We start from the raw sequence: 18,981 nt of genomic DNA, 5'->3' as shown, positions 1-18,981 counted from the left end.
ATGTTAGGTCCAAAGCACGGACTTCTCACTCAATGTGGACCCAGAGGCTCCGGCACCAGGATAGAATGATTGTGACAGAGGCAGAGTTATTTTTTACCAAACTGCAGTTTGGGGAGAACTCGGGGAAGAAGAACATATTATTCAGCCCGCACGTAAGACTCTCTCCGAGCCCCTCCAAAACCACACATTTTATTGAGCTTCACACATAGGGTGGGGGAGAGCAGGTTTCACAAGACAAGTAAGATTGTTTTGCAGAGACAGTTAATCTTCTCAAGGCCGGGTGTCCTCTGATTAGACACAGTTCTTCCTGTTACAAAAACCCACAAGAATGCAGCTATCACAAATTTGCAGTCACCTTGAGCTCTTAAACTTCCCATAAACAAACAGCACACACACGCATCCCTGCACAGCAACAGAGTCATTAAAAGAGATTTATGACACATGAGGTGATACATTTCACAGGCCTCTGTGAAATGTGTAACCTTATCTTACAACACCCTTGGCAACAATAACTGAAATCAAGTGTTGGCAATGACTGATGTGTCTTTCACGTCACGCTGGAGAAAATCTGTCCCACTCTTTGCAGAATTGTTTCAACTTTGCCATATTGGAAGGTTTTCTAGCATGAATTGCCCGTTTAAGGTCACACAACAGCATCTCAACTTGACTTAGTCAATCCAAAACCTTGGCCAGGCCTACACCCACGGGGCTTGGCTGCGCACAGGCCCAAAGGGTAATATGGGTCCCCCTTCCCATGGGCTCACATCTTATGACGAGGACCATAGGGATCAGGTACAATGTGAGCTGGGCGGTGGCCGAAGGCGGGGACTTTGATGATGCAATCCCCAGCTCCAGAAAATAGTATTAGGGATGTGGAACGTCACCTCTCGGGTAGGGAAGGAGGAGCTCGAGCTGGTGTGTGAGATCGAGAAGTTCCAACTAGATTTAGTTGGAATCTTTTGGTTGAATACTCGTGCTCTTGAGTGGGGTTGGACTCTGTTCCACTCTGGAGTTGCCCATGGTGGAAGGTGCAGAGCAAGTGTTAGTATCGAGATTGCCCCCCCCCCCCAGGGCATTGTTTTTGGACTTCTGTACTCATCACAGATTGTCCATAATGAACACCATGTTCAGCCATAAGTGTATCCATACGTGCACTTGGAAACCCTAGGTAGGGATGTGATTTGACTGAATGAAAAAAGACTGAAAAATAGCCAGGGGTCTGCAAGCATGATCAAAGGATGATCACCAATTTTAACATGCAAGTTTTATAAATTGTATTATGAATGAAATATATCTAGTACGTCTGTAAATAAATGCTCTTGTTTTGAAAATGTACACAATGATTGTTCATTTAGATGCACACCTTTACCCCAAGAAATTACACATTCAAATACAACTAAGTAAATTACTGGAAGGGAAACTAAATTGAATTCAGATTTGCATCATGCCATGCAAGTGTGCTTTCATAGCCTGTATATCACATCCATTCAAAAACGTTTGAATTTCTTGTTTTTGTTATCAGTAAATAGACATTTTTACAAGTAATTGCTTCTGAACTCACCTCGTTATTGATTACTGTCTGCAACTGGGGTTGGTTGTTTTGGTGGATCTTGCCTCGAATTTCCGGTAGTAGTGGACGTAAATGAGGGATGAAGTCTGTTTGGGTTGTTGGCCTTGGGTTGACACCCGAATGTACTAGTTAAGGAAAATTTTGTTTTCCTGGCTTCCAGTTGTTGTGTTTTTGTCGTTTTGCGTGAACTTTCAATGCCTTGAAACCAAAGCTTTACCAGGTCAATCGATTTTGCGAATGAAGTCACTTAAGAGTGGTAACTTCCTTCTTTCCAACGGTATCGATTTCTCGTTTCATCCAATCCCATCAGAAACTTATTTTTGACATCTCTATCAATTTCTTTCACTCGCAAAGTATGTTTTCATCTCGAGCACCGCCATTGTGTTCACTTGCAAATGGATCCGTTAGCCTGCCTGTTCTACATTCGACCAAATCACATTGAAAAAGTCAGATCGGAAAATGAACGTGTGGATTCTGGCACGGGATACAGTCGGAATATTGCAGAAAAACGGAAATTGGATTTTATTTTTTTTAATCTAAGCAATTTAAAAGGACGGAATTCCATCTATAAATGGTAAAATCACGCCATGCCTTCCCAAGAGGAAACAGAGTGTGGGTTCTCCTATTTCCGGGGTAGCGGTGGTTAAAAAGCTCCTCACTGGCTAGACCTGTGGGGTGGATGAGATCCGCGTAGAGTTCCTCAAGACTCTCGATGTTGTGGGGCTGTCCTGGTTGACACGCCTCTGCAACATCATGCAACCCAGTTGTGTGATAAAGTACCACCTGTGAAATTGCATCTTTGAAGTTTATTTTAAAACACTTTCTGCAGTATACATAATTGTTGGTGATTTTTTTCCCCCTTTTATAACAAAACCAGACAAAATAAAAATCATGGAAAAACGTAAAAGGTCATCCACTTTCAGCTGCATCAAAAGGGTAATGCTGGGGGAAATCATGGATGACGTTTACAGCTTCATTGTAGAGTTCCAGGTCTGTGGGGTACACGGGAAGAACAACATGATAAAAAAGCCAAAATTAGAGCTCTTCTGACATCGTATTTATACAAGCTGACCAACCAAACAGAATGCCTCTCTCTTCTCGGAGCATGGTGAATGTACTGGCTATGATAGCTCCTTTGTTTGACACAATTCCAATGACTTCCACAATTCCAGACAGCTCTTCTTCAAGCTGGAACATAAAAGGAAAAACCTGTTCATTGTAAGTGATAACATACAAATTGAATTTAAATATCCAAACCATACATCTCAAATTTTAACTAAGGTCAGAAAACATGCCTAATTTAACCAAATCAAGTTTGGTTAAATTGCACAAGGTTCCAATCCCTCAAAAATCCACTTCCAGAACAGTTTGTCCAAATTTGCCCGAGTTTCCATATTTTCCATGCTAACACACATTTAATCGCAACGTGCAATCGTTAATACATTATGAGTTCAATGTTTATTCGATTTTATTGCATTAAGTTTGGAATTTACGCAGTTGAAGCCTGTATCAAAGTATGAGATCGACATAGTCAAAAATGAGTTTGAACTAATTTGCCTTTATCAATTCTGTTTTCATCCTTTAGATTAAAGTGGACTTTCGTGAAAATTCCTGAAATTCCAAATGTGAGTACTAAGGGATGCCCCCCGGTGAGTACTAAGGGGGCATGCCCACCCCCCCGGGAAATTTTTGAAAAAATGGATGGCTGTGGTGCATTCTGGCGATATCTGTGAACAAAATTCAGACAAAAATTGAAAGTAAAATTTCCAAGTCCTGTCCCCCCTCCAAGAAGTTCCCCTGAGGGCCAAGCCCAGATTTTTTTGCCCCCCCATTTCCCTAACCCTAAACCGCACAAAATCACATTTGTCATTAAAATATGCTTAAAATATACCATCTTATCTCAAGACAAATGAATTAAGTGAACTATTCAGTAAAAAGACATCTAAAATTGTCCTCCCCCCCCCACACTATAGATATTATAGTATAGATATACAATATACAGGAAAATATATCCTAGAATTTCTACACCACACAGCAAAATGTTAAAGTTTATCTGTAGAAATTACTATTAACGTTTAAGTCTCAAACTTCTTACGTAGCGTTGTATTGAACACACACACACACACACACACACACACACACACACACACACACACACACACACACACACACACACACACACACACACACACACACACACACACACACGCACGCAGATAAAGTTGCGGGTGTGATTAGGGATGGCCTTAAAATAACTTACTGCATTAATACAACATAACTGTAAATTAAAAATAAAATAAGCAAATACATAACCAAAACAGAAATCTAAAATTTCAAACTCAAAAATTATCATTTCCAATTTCAACTGATATTAGTAGAACATGATATAAAATGCTACTTACAATTTTTCATCAATAAAAATTCTTGATCTGACAAACTTTATCCAAAGAAAAGTTAAATGCACTGGCCTGTCGAGGAATAAACATTAACGGTCCATCCCCGCAATGTTTTGAAAATGCAGAAAGTTTAGTTCAACATAACCGGCGTTCGTAGCAACAAGCTCGCGATACATTGTAAACGTTCCTGTCGGCAATCGTGAATTATTGTTGGTGGGTACGCACCACGGGACTGCAGTAAATAGGAGGCTGGCTTGCTAGAACGCACTTTTATGTGCATGCGCTCGAGACATTGGCCACACCTGAATCAAGCGACGAGGTGGATGATAGTATGGTTTTTTTTTTTAATGCAGTCACACTGCCTCGCGATCGACGCAATGAGCACCCCTGGTGTAACTGAATTTCCTTTGACATGGCTCATGATGTTGATGACTTTCGACGTAAATGCGCTCGCGTTATGTGAAGCAGTTCTGAACATGCGCTTTTGTACATGCTCCGTACATGCTCAACACGGTTAACTTGCATTTCCTGTTTCCGGATGAATACCGGTTGGAGCAAGCTTGTTTGGTTAACAACGTTTATGAAATAAAGATGTAAATTAATGTCAAGACCACACAAAATAAGCGATGTCTTGAGAGAATGCGAGGGGAGGGGCGTTACTCTTACTAGTGTTAGTGGCTCAACATGGCTAGGCTCGTGAAAGCAAAACAAACTCAAACGCATGTTCGTCCAATGTTGTCAACTTATATCTGGATTAGTTGTAGGCAATTTTTCTCAATTTTCCGGAGCTATTTTCAAGAAAATTTAAAAATCCGGAGGACTTTCATCACTATCATCCTTGGGATTCTACAACAACAACAAAAAAAAAAAAAAGTCAATTGAATCAAAGTACTGTGATCTTAAAAGTCAGTGAAACTCAGAAATATTTTGCAAACAAATAACTTTTTCCATTCATCCATGCATCTTCTACCGCTTTTCCATCTCAGTTCGTGGGGCAGGAGCTTTAGCATGGATGCCCAGATTTTCCTTTCCCCAGCTACTTATCGAGCTCTACCGAAGGCGTCTGGGAGGTATCTAGATCAGATGCCTCCAGCCACCTGCCTCCTCTCAATGTGGAGCAGCAACAGCTCGACACTCAGCCCTTCCTAGATGACCCAGCAGAAGCGCTCTCCAGCATTCCCTCTAAGCTAGGGGTCCCTAAACGTTTTTTGGCCCAAGATCTACTTTTCGGCACCCTAACTGTTGCAATCTACCTTCAGGGGGTCTGTAGACTCATCCAACTCCATTGAGAAGCACTTGCAGTCTGCAATGGCTTCATTGCACCGAGTAAACAGTATTTCTTGCCAACTCACTAGCTTGCGAGAACGAAACATTATGTCCACATGCACAATGACACGTTAGAAAACGGCAGGATGGGTCGAACTGACTTTTAGGCATGTGCAATCTACGTATTGCACATACCTGAATCAAGCAACGGGTTGAATGATAGACTGACGCCTTTTTTTGTCACGCTGTCAGGCGATCGACTAAGACTGCCCCAGTGACCTCGATTGCTGATCGATGCATTGATCACCCCTGCTCTAAGGACTCCAAAAAGGATGTGTATTCTTCACTGTTGTTTGATGCAGAGGCACAAACAACAATCAGGACCCATTCGCCCACCTGAAAACAGAGGTAGGCCAGGGGTCCTGAGTTTGTATCCTACTGGGGGCTCCACTCCCCGAGAGGGGTTGCATCAGGAAAAGCATCCGGTATAAAAACAAATACGAGATTTTTGCTGTGGCCACCCCCAAGCCGAAAGAAACTTAATTTGAATGCTTATTTTTGGCAGCGGGTATGAGGGTGGGCTTGGAACGGTTTGTTATTTAAATGTAAAATGCACTTCTTCTTACAAAAAATTACAGTTATGAAACAACTTCTGGAACGTGTTATTCTCATAAGTAGAGGTTCCACTGTTTGTGTGTTGATAAATATACCCATCCATTTTCTTTACCGCTTATCCTCACGAGGGTCTCGGGGAGTGCTGGAGCCCATCCTAGCTGTCAACAGGCAGGAGGCGGGGTACACCTGGTTGCCAGCAAATCGCAGGGCAGAGAGACAAACAGCCACACTCACAATCACACTTAGAGTGTCCAATTAATGTTGCATGTTTTTGGGATATGGGAGGAAACTGGAGTGCCTCGAGAAAACCCACGCAGGCACGGGGAGAACATGCAAACTCCACACAGGTAGGGCCAGGATCGAACCTGGGTCCTCAGAAAGACCACCGGTGTACCAGCTGAGCCACCATGCCGCCTCTGTGTGTGTGCGGCCATGATACCCTGAGAACGCCCGCTCTCGTCAGATCTGGGAAACTAAGCGGGTTTGGCCCAGGTTAGTACTTGGATGGAAGCTTCTCACCGGCTAAAATGCAGAGGGGTTGCGTCAGGAAGGGCATCCGACGTAAAACTGCCTAACAAATGTGCATTCATCTGAGATGACCCTAACGGGACAAGCCGAAAGGAAAGTATGTGTATGTGTGTGCGTATGTATACACTTTAACGACAGTGCGAGGGGAAAACAAATATACTCACAGCGTCATTTAGTTCAACAGACACACATTGTCCCTCTCCATCCGCGAGAGTGAATGTTTTTCCAGTTGAGTGCACCTAACAAACAAATGAACAATACACGTTAACACGCTACATCAAACATATTGTATCGAGTGTTCAGAATCTGTCACCTTCTCAACACGTCCGACGAAACAGACGGGCTTACAAATAAATCGTGAAAGCAAAGAAAAATTAACTCGAGGTCTAGGAGCATCCAGGATGGTTGACATCTTTAAGCTCAACGTATTTGCGCTAAGTGGCGCCCAACGTCACGTGTAGCGAGAAATTGTGGTAGCTTACTTTTAATACATTACTCGCCGCGTGGGTGGGGAGCATACATTTTACAAAAAAATTCCACGAGGCTTCTAACTACGGCAAATGCTGGACATGAATGGAACACATACACATTTCCTTTACGACATATCCGGTGTCCGTTCAATGTGGGGTTCCCGATGACATACAATAGGGTTCCAAATGAAAGATTTAATCGGAACGTTATGTAACACTTGTGCAACTATGTTAATCTAGATTAACTTTTGAAATTAGATTCGATGATAAAACCTTTAAAAATACTTTAAATTCCTCCCAATGTTTTAAAAGTTTTGTTGGGGAGACCTAGTTTTTCTATATTTTTGTATTATATATATGAATTCCTTCTTACATTTTATTGTTAGAATCCGTCTCATCTCATTTCTGTACCGCTTTACCTCACCGAATTATTAATTATTATATTCTAATCGTGATCACTGGAAACCGTGAGAGTTAAGTATAGTTTCTACACGGACACAGATAATAGACGGAGATCACGTCGCCACGGTGAGAAATTGCAAGCAAGTGATATTTGAGCGGGTATTCAATATGCCATTTCACACAGTAGAGCGTTACTGTTTATTTTATACTATATATTAAACTTTTTCATATACACACAGGCGACGATGTTCTCTTTTCTGGGTTTACGTAAAGATTCAAAGACGTCATCATCAGAGGCTGGTGGATGCTTTGTGATCATTGGTAAGAAACCTAATCTGTTGTTATAACCCCTTGGGCCACAGGTCTCAAACTCAATGCCAGGGGCTCGAGCTCCACGAGGGAAAACCATAACGAAGATGTTGCAATGACAATTATGACAATGAATTTGACACCCCTGCTTAAAGGTCAAGTGTCATGCCTATAAACATTCTAAAATAGATATTGTAATGAAAATACATATAAGATTATTCACTTCATTGTCCATACGAAAAAATAAATATGAGCAGAGAGCACATCATCCATGCGCAAAGTTGCGGAAGTCTCATTCGACATCTAGGTGGTAGCCATATTCAGTCACTCACATTTGAAAAATGTAAGGGAGTGGTCAGTCATGCCCGCCAATAAAGTTGCGGGTGTGATTAGAGATGGAATCTCAAGACCTTAAAATAACATACTGAGATGTTTTACCAAGTATGTAGTTGTTACCAAATACCATAATCATAATTTATTGACATTGCATTGAGGCAGACATTTTTAAAGCGGTCAATAGACTTTGAATTTCAAAAGTAAGTATTCATATAATGAAATCATTTTATTTCATTATGATATATTCCAATCTAGCGTAGATCCATTGATGAAAGCTAGCAGTAGATGATCTATATTTTTTTAAAGCATGTAGAGGGGAAATGTTTTCAACTTCAAGATAATGCGGTCCCATGGGAGAAAATGACCATACGCGTTTAGATATATGGACAGACTAGTCTAACATTACAACTCAGATCAAGTCAAAGTAAATCACAATCTCATACTTATTATAGTTAGATATTGAAACATTACCTGTGTTATTTCCCAGAAATGTTTTCAGTGTAACTAAATTTCCTTTGACATGGCTCATGATGTTGATGACTTTCGACGTAAATGGGCTCGCAGTATGTGAAGCAGCTTGGAACATGTGCTTTTGGCATCACTTCGGAACATGCTCAGTACGGTTAACTTGCATATCCTGTTTCTGGGTGAATACTGATTGTTTAGGATCAGGCTTCTTTGGGCATCCGGCGTAAAAATTGTGCCAAACATATGTGCGTTCATCTGAGATGACACGCTGTGGCGACCCCGAAAGGGACAAGCCGAAAGAAACACACACAGGATCAGGCTTCCTTTGTTTCCAAGGTTTATGAAATAAACACATAAATTAATGTCAATACCAATGTTCCCTCTAATTTTTAACGTGTCTGAGCAAACACACTAAACCCATGAGCGCCGCCTTTGACCACTGTAAACAACATCAGACGTATGCACTTTGGTGAGATCAGTGTCATCCATTGAAGTTGAAGCCCCCATAGCTCAATGGTTAGAGCACTGGTTTGGTAAACCAAGGGTTGTGGGTTCATATCCCACTGGGGCCTCCACTCCCTGAGAAGGGTTGCGTCAGGAAGGGCATCTGGTGTAAAAATTGTGCCAAATGTATATATGTGTTCATCTGAGATGACAGGCTGTGGCGACCCCAAAAGGGACAAACTGAAAGAAACAGTGTCATCCATTGAAGTTACATGGCTACATTACATGGCAAGATTCAGATTACAGCATTTACATTCCCATCAGAATATTTTTAAGAACAATTTTGTGTTTTTGCAAATTTACAATGAAAATGTCAACAAGCAAAAAAATACATTGCTAACAAAACCAAGCCAACTATGAACTATAAATTAAAAAGGTTGCTTGCAACTTTGTTTCATTTTTTTTTTAACCCACAATGATATCCCTTTCTGTGTTTCTTGGTGTAAAACTGAATTATTGCTTGCAGAATATCTTTAGCAATGCATGTTGAAAGCTGAATGATGCTCCCAAACAGTTTTAAGGTTAATGTTATGTTGCCTCCTATATTTAAAATACAGAATTAGCTTTTGTGCATTGTATTGTGTGTGCTTTCATCCTCGATCAGTATGTGCCAAGGTGGAATTTTAACATCATGCACCACCTCATCCTGTACGTTCTACTTTGGCTTCAGACCACACCTTTTTTTACTCAAAAAAGAAAAAATCTCGTCCAGTTTGGCCACTTTTTCTTCTATTATTCACATACCTTGACATTCATTAAAGCAACAGCACTTTTTTTTTTTTTTTACTTTTACCATTATTATCGAGAGATGTCTCTCTTTGCTCTACGTTGCCCAGACTCTGGGTGGACGGTGTTTGTAATTACGAGTGTAGCCCTTTAAGAGCTGAAGGGGGGTAGAGTCAGGTAAACTAGCAGGAGACCGTTTGCTTCCGTGTTAAAAAAAAAAAAAGTCAGGCTGTGGTTCACTGCGCTGGATTGGATTTCATGTGCGCTGAATATGTCGATGTATTTCTACTCGTAACAAATTGTATGCACGTGATTTTTTGTGCTCGACTGCAGATTTGCGAGTGTGATGGGCCGTGGGCGCAATCGCGCCCGTCAAGTAACAATGACTGCATATTGCCTGTATTGTCTGTTCATTACATCACACCGCAATATTTCCCAAAAACCCTGTGCCACCTACTATGGGACACGGAAGCTCTTTTCAAAGATGAGAACATCTCACAATCGAGCGAATTGACCGGGGCAATATTAACCTATCGTTTCGAGCCATATTCAAAGGATATGCGGATCACGTCTGACTAACAACAGACTCCCCGACAGTATGTAGCGTACTCAGGAGGACCCATGCCCGGAGGGGGGCTCCTTTCTCCTCCCGCACGCGGCCAAACCACCTCCGTGTCGGGGCCAACGCGGAAGCTGTCCCGGCAAGCCGACGCACGAAGTAGGGTGCCCAGACACCATTGGCCGGTGGGGGGGGGGACCTCGGCCAAACCACCTCCCAGCCCGATTCACCTCCGCGACGGGGCTAATGCCGAGCCCGGCCTTACAAGGCTGGCGGCAATCCACAAGGCCAGCTCGACTTTGTCGACAAGGCTTGCGGCTATCCACAAGGCCTGCCGAGGCCGTCCTTCCGCGGCTGCTGCACGGGTCTTTTTGCTAAGTAAGAAGAATGAATCCATCCTGAGTGTTCAAACAATAGCCAGCAATACTACGAGCCGGCATTTTGGATAGCATGAAGGAACAAAGAGTTACCTTCCAGCAGGTAATACTAGTATAAACAGACGAGACTGCTTGAGTGGGCGTCTGCTACTAACGTCACTTCCTGCTTCTTCTCAAAAACTAATCCCTCGAGAGGATTTTCATGGCGGAAGTGACAAAAAGCAATATACGTCAAAATCATGTGTGGTGAAAATTCTGGCTGCCTTTTTCATTAAAGGAAGACTTTGTTGAGACTATTAGGAATGTGAGCACACATTAAAAGTTAGTAGATAAGGGTTCAGTGTTTCTTTTAATGCCAGAGTTATCCGCAGATTTAACTGAGAAACATCTCTAAATTAGAAAAATATTATCAAAATTCCTCTCTCTCGCTCTCTCTCTCTCAGACATTCCAATGAGCCCGGCTGGAAAACTAACAGCGAATCAGCGTTTGCCATGCCTGGAGTGCTTCCTGTTCTGACGCCCCATTGCTCGCTGATACTTGTCACCGAACAGAGAACGTCAACTATCTGGCATTTTATGGACGATTTTTGTGAAAAATAATTACAAACAAACAAAACAAAAATAGCATGATTACAATGTTCAAGCCTGTGCGCTTGAGCCTGAATACACACATCCAACACTTGACGTGTTATAGAGGGGGTGTGGTACTAACGACAAAGAATAACAGTCCTATTATTTGTTGGTTTCGATATGGAGATTGTACAGCAAGTGTGGCCAGGTACCCCCCCCCTCCCCCCCATTTGTACCTTTTAAGCAGTCAACCTCTTGTGAACGACCGGCGGCGGGGGGGAGGGAGTTGGCTATGCACGCGGAGATCGCCGTAAATAGTAACCAGGAAATGTTTTGTGCTCAGAGCCAACAAAGCGAGTGTAACACCGAGTCGATGCTCCGTGCTATTACTCCTCCGGGCATTGAGCAAACAAAACAAAAATAACAATGCATAATGTTCAAGCGCTTGATTCAGAATGCACAGAGATGGAAGTCGAAGTGTCGGGAGGAGCGTGGTGTTAACGACGAACAATAACAGTCCCATTATATGGACCGCGGAGATTTGATGCTTTTGTGAGGAGTCGGTCTCAATGTAGAGATTATACAAGTAGACGTGGCAAGACTTTTTTTTTTTCCTTTCCCAAATTGTACTTTTCAAGCGGTCCGTGTCTTTCGTTCGACCAGCGGGGGGTTTACATGCGCACATCGCCGTATATAGTAACCGAGAAGTGTTGTGTGCTTTCACGTATAAATCCATCCATCCATCCAAAATTGTACTTTTCAAGCACTCCGTTTCTTGCGTTCGACCAGCGGGGTAGGGGGGGGGTTTGGATGCGAGCATTGCCGTAAATACTAACCGGGAAGTGTTGTGTGCTTACCCGTATATATCCATCCATCCATTTTCTGAGCTGCACGATAGTCGTAGGAATGCTGGAGCCTATCCCAGCCGTCAACGGGCAGGAGGCAAGTTTACACACATGCAGACACGAGGAGAACATGCAAACTCCACACACGGAAGTCCGGCATTGAACAGCTGCGCCACCCTCATAACAGATGTTGTTGCTTATGCAGCATTAGCACGAGAGGGTATAACTCAGCTGCTACTAACCAGTAATGATGAGATGCGTGCAGAATTTCCCCTGCTGGTGAACGAGCCTCAACCGTGTCAGCCACAGCTGTTTCCTGTCAGGTTAATCCCATGGGAGGTTAAAGAAGGAGAAATTTGGGTGCGTTTACTCAGTTTTGGTGCAGAACAAGTCGTCATCTTGGCTTAACTAGAACGAATGGTCTGTAATGCTAAGCACCGGAGACGTCAGGGGTGGAGTCAAGGATGTTTCTTCCGCGTTTGGCTCTGAAAGCTGGCACATATCCAGATTTGGCTTGGATTTAAAATATGTTTTTTATTTTCAATTTTTATTTTCAATTAATGTCCAAAATATATGTAATAATAATATTACTTCACATTGGAGGGTTTATTGTACATATTAATTTTCAGGAGAGGCTTCCTTTAATAACACTCAAAAATAATACATTTCATGACAGTGGCACTTTAAAGGTCTAATGTCATCCCTGTAAACATTCTAAAATAGATGTTGAAATAGATATTACATTCACGTCAATGTCTATACAAAAAAATAAATATGAGGGGAGAGCGCGTCATGCAGGGATGAGAATTTTCCGCCAACCGGCGGATTTCCGACTTTCACACCAAAATTACCATTCTCGAGATAAGCGCAAATCCGTTGAGAAAATTTCAGAGGGGAGAGGGTAATCGTGCGCCTGCATCTCGGTGGTGGGCTCCGAGCTGCAAGTTCAGTTTAGTGCTAGCACAAGCACGACTATCATCTGCCGTTATAACTTGCTCGGTAGTGTAAATATTTGCATTTTGCGACATAAAACTTGTTTGCGGCAGATTACTCGATTGAACAACAGAGTTATACAGTATAACGATCCAATCGTGTTAGTGGTTAAACGAGTTTCACTATTGCCGTGTACATGTGTTTTCGGTTCTCAGAAATCGGAGTGTAACTTGTTAGTTAGCCAAGTAATAGCGCGTGGGACTTAGCGCGAACTGTGCAACGGTGTGTTCAAAGTTTTACGATGGCGAATGTGTTAGGAAAAGAAGGATGAAGATCGAGCGAGTTGTAAGGTAATTTTTATTCATACTGATCCAAAAACTTGTGCTTCATCTCTACACTATACTAATTCTATGAATAACTGACTACATATCAAAAAGAAAATATAATGGTGTATCCATATTAAACAGTGAAAGAGATTGAAAATTCATTCTGAAGTTTGGCAAATGGTGAAACTTATATGTAATGTGATTCAAATAAGTACAATAATTCAAGCATTGAAGAAATGAAACTGATATTTCAATTTTTGCTGTACTGGTAGAGCACCAAACAAGGGACATTTTTTCCACAAATACAGTTAAATTCAGTGTTAAAATTAATGTTTTTGGGGCTAACAAATTTCTAAAATCGCTGAGTTTCCGGGGGCTTCGCCCCCTGGGCCTCCAACGGGGCGCTGCGCGTGCACCCCGCTGAGGGCCTGCGGCCCCCAGAGCCCCGGCTACTTTTCAGACTTTTTTTCTCATTTGGCATTCTCATCCCGGTCATGCGTGTGCAAAGTTGCGGAATTGTCATTTGACGACATCCAAGTGGTTGCCATATTGGCTGCATATCCTGTTCGTGACACTCCGGACATTCGCCATTGAAAACACGCAGTGGACCCTACTATGGGAAACCAACATGCCCCTTCTGACACTGAATCTCTTTTCGAAGAGAACATCACACAACTGAGTGAAGTTACAAGGCCGGCGGCAGGCTCGGCCTTGCCTACAAGGCCGCGGCCGGCTCGGCCTTGTCGACAAGGCCAGTAGGGAGCCGTCCTTAAGTGGTTGCTGCACAGAAACCTCGCGATGCGCACATCGACACATTTATCAACCCTGATTTATGAATTACACCCCCCACCCCCATTATTGTTTTTTTTTTTTTTAGTAGCTGTATACACACCTACCTGTCATTTGGAACCCACAAGCTCTTGTCCATTGCACCCGTGCAATCCATTTTTCACAACGAACTAGGTAGGTCTCTTGCAAACTTATGAAGGGTAAATCCATTCTCCCAGTGTTCAAGCAATGTCCAGCGATGCAACGAGCCGACATTTTGGCTAACACGAAGGAACAACGAGCTACCTTCCTGAGGTAAAACTAATAGAAACAAATGTGTCCACTTGAGGGCGGTCCTGCCATGTACGTCACTTCCTGCTTCTTCTCGAAAACAAATCACTCGAAAGGATTTTCATGGCGGGAGTTACAAAAAGCTGTATACGTCAAAATCATGTTTTGTGGTGAAAAGAACGCATGGGTCCATCTCGGCTCCCGTTTTTTTCATTAACACAAAAAATCATGCATTTCATGACAGTGGCCCTTTAAAGGTTCTATATAGACTGTTTTCGACCACGTGATCTCATCCAGGCACGTGGCCATGTTGTATGGATTCACTACTGACGTGCCGTTCACTCTTTTGCTTTTGGATACAGTAGAGACCGCTAAAATGGTTCAAATAATGTATTTTAGGCACCAAATCATTCTTTGGACTGTGGGTAAATGAGAAAATTACACTTAACTTAACTTTTTTATTCCCTATGAATATTGTTAGTCTACATGCTCAAAAGAACAAGAAAACCACATGTGAAAAAAATTTTGTTTTTTTTGCAAAAACAAAAAAATTGGTCCCAGCTTGTTTCATGTTAAAAAATAAGTATTCTGTCAGTTTCTGTTTTTTAACTTTTCATTTGGGTCATACATTAATACATCAGATGATAAATTATCCTAACCTCTTATGAAATATTCAAAACCCAACAAGAAATATGTTACAAGTGTAATTTGCCTGAAGTTCGCCGATGAAAACTAAGCAAAAAGTAGCTTTCCTTTGGGTTTCAAAGTTCCTGTGACTACGAAGATTGACACCAAAGGTGTCTTAAACTTAGGGAAAGTCCACAACTCTATGGGAAAGTTCACAACTTGCTTTATTCCTTAATTTCAAGGGAAGTCCACAGCTGACTGTTGGGCACGAGATGAAAGTCACCAACTGTTTGTCCAAATTTCACTTTGTTACTACAAAAGAAATAAATACAATGAGATAGAACTGGCAATGCAGCATTTAATGTGGCAGAAAAATGTGGATTTTAAATTGATTTAGCATGTAGGCATAGAACTTCATTGAATATGAAATGAATTTTAATTCATTGAATGATTAATGGGATTTACAGTAACCTATATTTTACCAAAGATAATTTTCTGAAAAAAGCCTCAATTGATAACAAAATATTCTGTGCAATGTCTTAAAAATATTCACAATCAAATGCACAAAACACAGTGACCAATTACTTGGGCAAGTGCACGATTAAAAAAAAAAAAAAAAAAAACTAAGCATATAACTTTAGCTGCTGCAGTAATACCTTCTTGATCACTTGCAGTGAATCATTAGTAGTACTTGCACCTTAAACACTCTCAACACTGAACCAACAGCATTCAACCTATCTGAAACCAACGTGCCAACAAGAAGCATACATAAACATCCCCAATTGTTGCCCAAATGTGTTGCATTTTATCAAGTCCAGTAACAGGTGAAGAGAGATCACTATCACAATTAATGCAGGAATCAATATCATTTACATTTTTTTCGGGAAGTGTGCAAAAATTTTTTAAGTAGTATGAACCAGTAAAAAGCTTGGATGCAGTTTATAACATTTCCTTTTTATCGCTCGTCTTGGTTCAAGACCACCTCGAGCAGCCATCTTCCTTTTTGGCACCGGTGGCGCTGCATGCAGGGTATTATTTATTCACCTCATATGGTCCAAAAACATAACAGATTACTAAGATAATTAGTTTTTAAAGATAACATCATAATTCATCAAATACTGACTGTATATGTGTTTCACACTGAAAATCCTGACAAAAAACCCGATCTTTGAACTTTCACTTAGCATCAAATACCCCTTATTCTCATCACATTCCCTCCAAACTGGAAAACACATGGCCTAGAGGTTCTCCACAATGCATTGAGACAGGTCTTGAATCATTCAAAAGTCATAATTTCACGTCAGATGCTGTAATAGAACAAGTCTTTTGTGAACCAAAAATGTAACGCTTCTCCCAAAACCAGACCGACAGCGCCCCCTACCGGCCATGGCGGTCGTGACATACAGACCGAAGTTACACAAATATTTGTACGATTGTTAAAAGTGACGCATGATGGCTAAAAATACTTTGGAAAGTTATCGGGGCTTATTTGATGTCGTTTCAAGAAATTGTTACGATAAGAAATGTGCTATGATCAACAATATCGACCAATATGCCTTGGAGAAACACAAATGGGGCAAGAATTTCGGACTGTGGGCCTTTGTAACCTATCCAGACATCGTCAATTATCTCCTCTTCTCGACAAGCGCTTATACCATGGACCAACTAAAGAATTACAAAGGTCTGGACGCCTACAACCAATTCATCAATGGCTGGGTTCGTGATGCGGCGGTATACATTTTAAGCAACCAGTGTCTCCACACTGCTCAGGTTAGTGTACCGCACGATGCAATTTAAATATGTAGGCTGAGGACACTTAATTTCTGAGTGAATGCTGTCGAAACTATTCATTCGTGTCATTACAGGGAGCACTGTTAAATTATGTTGATTATCCCAACGAAAGAGGTTGTAGATTGTTTTTTTTCGTTTTTGAAAACATGCGCATAACGATCACTTGGTGGGGAATGACAAATGCAAGTGCAAACCGAAGATGTGAAACAATGAAATAAAGATTAAGACGGATTCATTATAGAGTACTGAGGAGGTGGGAATGGCTTCTGTTCAGTTTTAGTTGCTTTTGCGGGCGGAAAATACAGATTTTGAGAGACATGCATTGCATTGACACACAAGTATTATGTAGACCCTTGGCCCTAAAGAATACTTCTTCACAGAACTTAGTTATTGCCAAGTAGGTGTGAAATTCTATAAGGTATCCAATACCAACAAAGAACAAAATGCTCCGACCAAACTCTGACATAAAGGAATGATTTGGCTGTTAGATCGGATCTGCTGATACGAGACAGCCACAGTTGTCGCCGTTTGGTTGATAACTGCTAATTTTTTTCGCACTGGTTCTTGATCACAGCTGGCAGTTGAAAGAAAGACACTTTACAATGCCCACTTTCGTTTGAGCAACCGATAATATAATACTGCACCACAATTCATATGCCTTTCTGAACTGATTTCTGCTTAGTTACGGTTGTTGGCTGGAATTCACTCATCCAAAATGGCTCCGTTCTCTTAACCGGAAGTTGTGTGACGTCAGACAAAAATAGTCTATAGATATCTATATAGTTTTCATCTGAAGTCACATAACTTCTAGAACGAAAATAGCCGTCCTCTGCTTCACTTTTCCGACGCTTGGCGACAGATTGGACAGAAAAGGATCCCGTGCCTGAATTGGAAATCAACAAACAACAAAAAGCTGTGGAGTTCCGGTAACTTACCTTACATACGATCATGGATAACCTAAATTCAAGTAGCGCCATGCAACTGACTGGTAATCTTGCAGATAATTGAAAGCATTTCAAGCAATGATTTAATATATACTTTGCAGCAAGTGGAGCAGGGGTAGATGCGGAAGTAACTCGAGAGCTGTTTGGTGGTACATGTTCTACAATGTGAAAGTAAAGATTGAATCCTTTGAAATACGACTCTTCTATTTGTGATACAATATAACAAGACAACCCATTCACCAAATGAGAAATTTGACTGTTCGCTTCCCTGTCTTGGACAACTGGATAAACACATGTATCTGGTGAATAAGTCGTTGAGATTTCACAGAAGAGTTTGATAGCATATTAAAGTATGGACGCATACGAATACTTTGTTGCTAATACTTTGTTGCAGAGGCTAGATACAGGCCCAATTAAAATATACAGTCTCTCTTGATTTGTTCTCAATCAGGAATAAATCCCACATAGTGATGGACCCACTCAGATTTTTTTCAATACAAATACCAAACTGATTGGAAAAAAAGTTCAGGAGAGCGAGTCGTCTCCTCCGTAAACCTCTCTGTGACAGACAGGTTTTTTTTAATACGCATTGTTCTCAAATGAGTCAACTTGACATTATAAATACTTCTAATAATTTCAGATTGAGAAGAATAATTCATACTTGAAATGAAATGATCGCTAAGAGGCGTGTGTATTTCGTTGGGCACCATCATCCCGTTTAATTGCCGAAATCCATTGATCTTTTCTAGTCTTGTCAGCTCGTATTCTATAGAAGGATATCTTTGAAGAACTATCTCGTCTATTGTGACGATCAACAGCACAACGGGTCTTAGGCATTGTGAAAAATCTGCTCTTATTCAGCGACTCCCGCACTGCCGAGTAGCTTTGTTTGACCGACAATATGGCATTATAAACAAATGGTAACGTCACACGCACGATCTCTATTGCATCTATATGTTCTGCACTACTAACAAATTATTTTTAAATTAAACTGGCACACATTTTCAATAATATCAATGTTTTGTAGCAATTAGTAAATATGTAATTGCCTTCAGAATAGATTTTTTTTATTACCAAAATCTATACAACCCCCTGTCTTGGTGTGACATCATAAGACATGAAAAGTTTTACACAACATATATCCAACTAACATCTACATTTCACGTTTTCTTGATAATGATGACAAATATTCTTTTGTACAACTGATACCAAAACTATTTCTCTGATTTTACGAATGTCCTTGTAGTGCGACATACTGGAAAGAAATCGAAAAATACATTTTATGAGTCAATATATAAAACAATTATGACTGACTATACTGACTTCCCCCTGAACAGTGTGACAATTACTTTCTGTTTGA

The 18,981-nt window shown here is 41.2% G+C and overlaps 3 protein-coding genes across 8 annotated transcripts in view; 2 read left to right on the top strand and 1 right to left on the bottom strand.

The window, feature by feature from the left end:
- c1galt1a (core 1 synthase, glycoprotein-N-acetylgalactosamine 3-beta-galactosyltransferase 1a) overlaps positions 1–5,787 on the top strand; it is a 59,426-nt gene extending 53,639 nt beyond the window's left edge. Inside the window, exon 4 of the mRNA XM_061840616.1 lies at positions 5,485–5,787. Within this exon, the coding sequence (XP_061696600.1) occupies positions 5,485–5,496 (12 nt within the window). The 3' untranslated portion in view covers positions 5,497–5,787. The remainder of the gene's footprint in view (positions 1–5,484) is intronic.
- On the bottom strand, positions 2,357–6,941 carry rpa3 (replication protein A3). The gene is made up of 4 exons (XM_061842586.1): positions 6,689–6,941; positions 6,540–6,614; positions 2,647–2,758; positions 2,357–2,562 (listed from the first exon to the last, which is right to left on the bottom strand). The coding sequence occupies exons 1-4, from the start codon at positions 6,785–6,787 to the stop codon at positions 2,480–2,482; spliced, it is 369 nt and encodes a 122-aa protein (XP_061698570.1). The 5' UTR covers positions 6,788–6,941; the 3' UTR covers positions 2,357–2,479.
- A 120-nt stretch (positions 6,942–7,061) lies between these two features.
- The window catches only part of umad1 (UBAP1-MVB12-associated (UMA) domain containing 1), a 34,963-nt gene continuing 23,043 nt past the window's right edge, over positions 7,062–18,981 (top strand). For 3 of the 6 annotated variants that reach the window (XM_061842150.1, XM_061842388.1, XM_061842305.1), the window contains exons 1-2: positions 7,062–7,406; positions 7,487–7,568. In XM_061842150.1, coding sequence (XP_061698134.1) covers positions 7,493–7,568 — 76 coding nt within the window. In that variant the 5' untranslated portion in view covers positions 7,062–7,406; positions 7,487–7,492. Of the gene's footprint in view, positions 7,407–7,486; positions 7,569–10,969; positions 18,977–18,981 lie in introns of those variants that run through there. The other 3 variants (XR_009798238.1, XR_009798233.1, XM_061842227.1) reach the window with 3 other exon arrangements.

This window comes from Syngnathoides biaculeatus, chromosome 1 (genome assembly GCF_019802595.1).
Source record: "Syngnathoides biaculeatus isolate LvHL_M chromosome 1, ASM1980259v1, whole genome shotgun sequence".
NCBI lineage: Eukaryota > Metazoa > Chordata > Actinopteri > Syngnathiformes > Syngnathidae > Syngnathoides > Syngnathoides biaculeatus.
The sequence above is the reverse complement of the archived record's forward strand: the minus strand, read 5'-3'. Positions and strand labels throughout refer to the sequence as shown.

What these genes read in the sequence shown, in the direction of transcription:
- rpa3 (XM_061842586.1), bottom strand. Translation starts at nt 6,787, where the DNA reads ATGTCAACCATCCTGGATGCTCCTAGACCTCGAGTTAATTTTTCTTTG. An exon ending in TCGTCGGACGTGTTGAGAAG is followed by an intron (nt 6,615 to 6,688) that starts GTGACAGATTCT and finishes TTTGTTTGTTAG; the next exon opens with GTGCACTCAACTGGAAAAAC. An exon ending in AGAGAGAGGCATTCTGTTTG is followed by an intron (nt 2,563 to 2,646) that starts GTTGGTCAGCTT and finishes TGTACCCCACAG; the next exon opens with ACCTGGAACTCTACAATGAA.